Source organism: Egretta garzetta, unplaced genomic scaffold (genome assembly GCF_000687185.1).
Source record: "Egretta garzetta isolate BGI_Z169 unplaced genomic scaffold, ASM68718v1 scaffold908, whole genome shotgun sequence".
Lineage (NCBI taxonomy): Eukaryota > Metazoa > Chordata > Aves > Pelecaniformes > Ardeidae > Egretta > Egretta garzetta.
In genome coordinates this window covers 4690-5551 of record NW_009260630.1, presented here as the reverse complement: position 1 = coordinate 5551, position 862 = coordinate 4690, and the positions used below count along the sequence as shown (strand labels likewise).

Here is an 862-nt window from a genome sequence, read left to right as displayed (position 1 = left end):
TGCGCATCACGGCGGTCGACTGTGGCCTCAAGTACAACCAGGTGCGGTGCCTGTGCGAGCGGGGGGCGGCCGTCACCGTGGTGCCCTGGGACCATCCGCTGGACACCGCAGGTAGAGTAGCAGTGGCCGGGGGCCTCCCAGGGCCCTGCTGAGGGGTGGGGGAGCAGGGGCTGTCTCCTTGGCCACTGCTGGGGGCAGCAGGGAACCACGTCCAGCTCTGTGCTGCGGGGTTGGGGACCCTTGATGTCATCCCTCCTGGGGGCTTGGGGCCCTCGGTGGGACCCCACAGGGATGGGGGGCATAGGGCCGGGGTGCCTTGCTGTGATTGGGATGGGGGGCTCTGGTCTGTGGCATCAGGGTGCCCTAACGTGACCCTGGGTCTTGCTGCCACCGGGGTGGAGGCTGTAGGGTCAGGGCACCTTGGTGTGACCCTCCTGGGGAGTCAGGGGCTGTGGGCTCGGGGAGCCTTGCTGTTAGGCTGCTGGTAGCCAGGGGGCCCTGCCATGACCCCGTGGGGCCTTGGGGGGCCAGGGAGCCCCGCTATGACCCTGCTGCTGTCTCGGCACAGACTTCGATGGGCTCTTCATCAGCAACGGCCCCGGGGACCCGCAGCTCTGCCAGGAGACGGTGTCCAGCTTGCGCCGGGTGCTGGATGCCCCCCAGCCCAAGCCCGTCTTTGGGATCTGCCTGGGGCACCAGCTGCTCTCCCTGGCCCTCGGCGCCCGCACCTACAAGATGAAGTGAGCAGGGTCCAGGGCTGGGGTCAGGGTCTCTGAGGTGCCCTGGCTGCCTAGCGCTGCCTGACGCCCATCCTGCCGCCGCAGGTACGGGAACCGTGGGCACAACCAGCCCTGCCTGCACG

The 862-nt window shown here is 69.1% G+C and overlaps 1 protein-coding gene across 1 annotated transcript in view; it reads left to right on the top strand.

Annotated features, from left to right (window-relative positions):
- Window positions 1-2: 2 nt before the first annotated feature.
- CAD (carbamoyl-phosphate synthetase 2, aspartate transcarbamylase, and dihydroorotase) overlaps window positions 3-862 on the top strand; it is a gene marked incomplete at both ends in the record, with an annotated part of 5545 nt that continues 4685 nt past the window's right edge. The window contains 3 exons of the mRNA XM_035900948.1: window positions 3-111; window positions 569-740; window positions 825-857. Of these exons, the coding sequence (XP_035756841.1) occupies window positions 3-111; window positions 569-740; window positions 825-857 (314 nt within the window). The remainder of the gene's footprint in view (window positions 112-568; window positions 741-824; window positions 858-862) is intronic.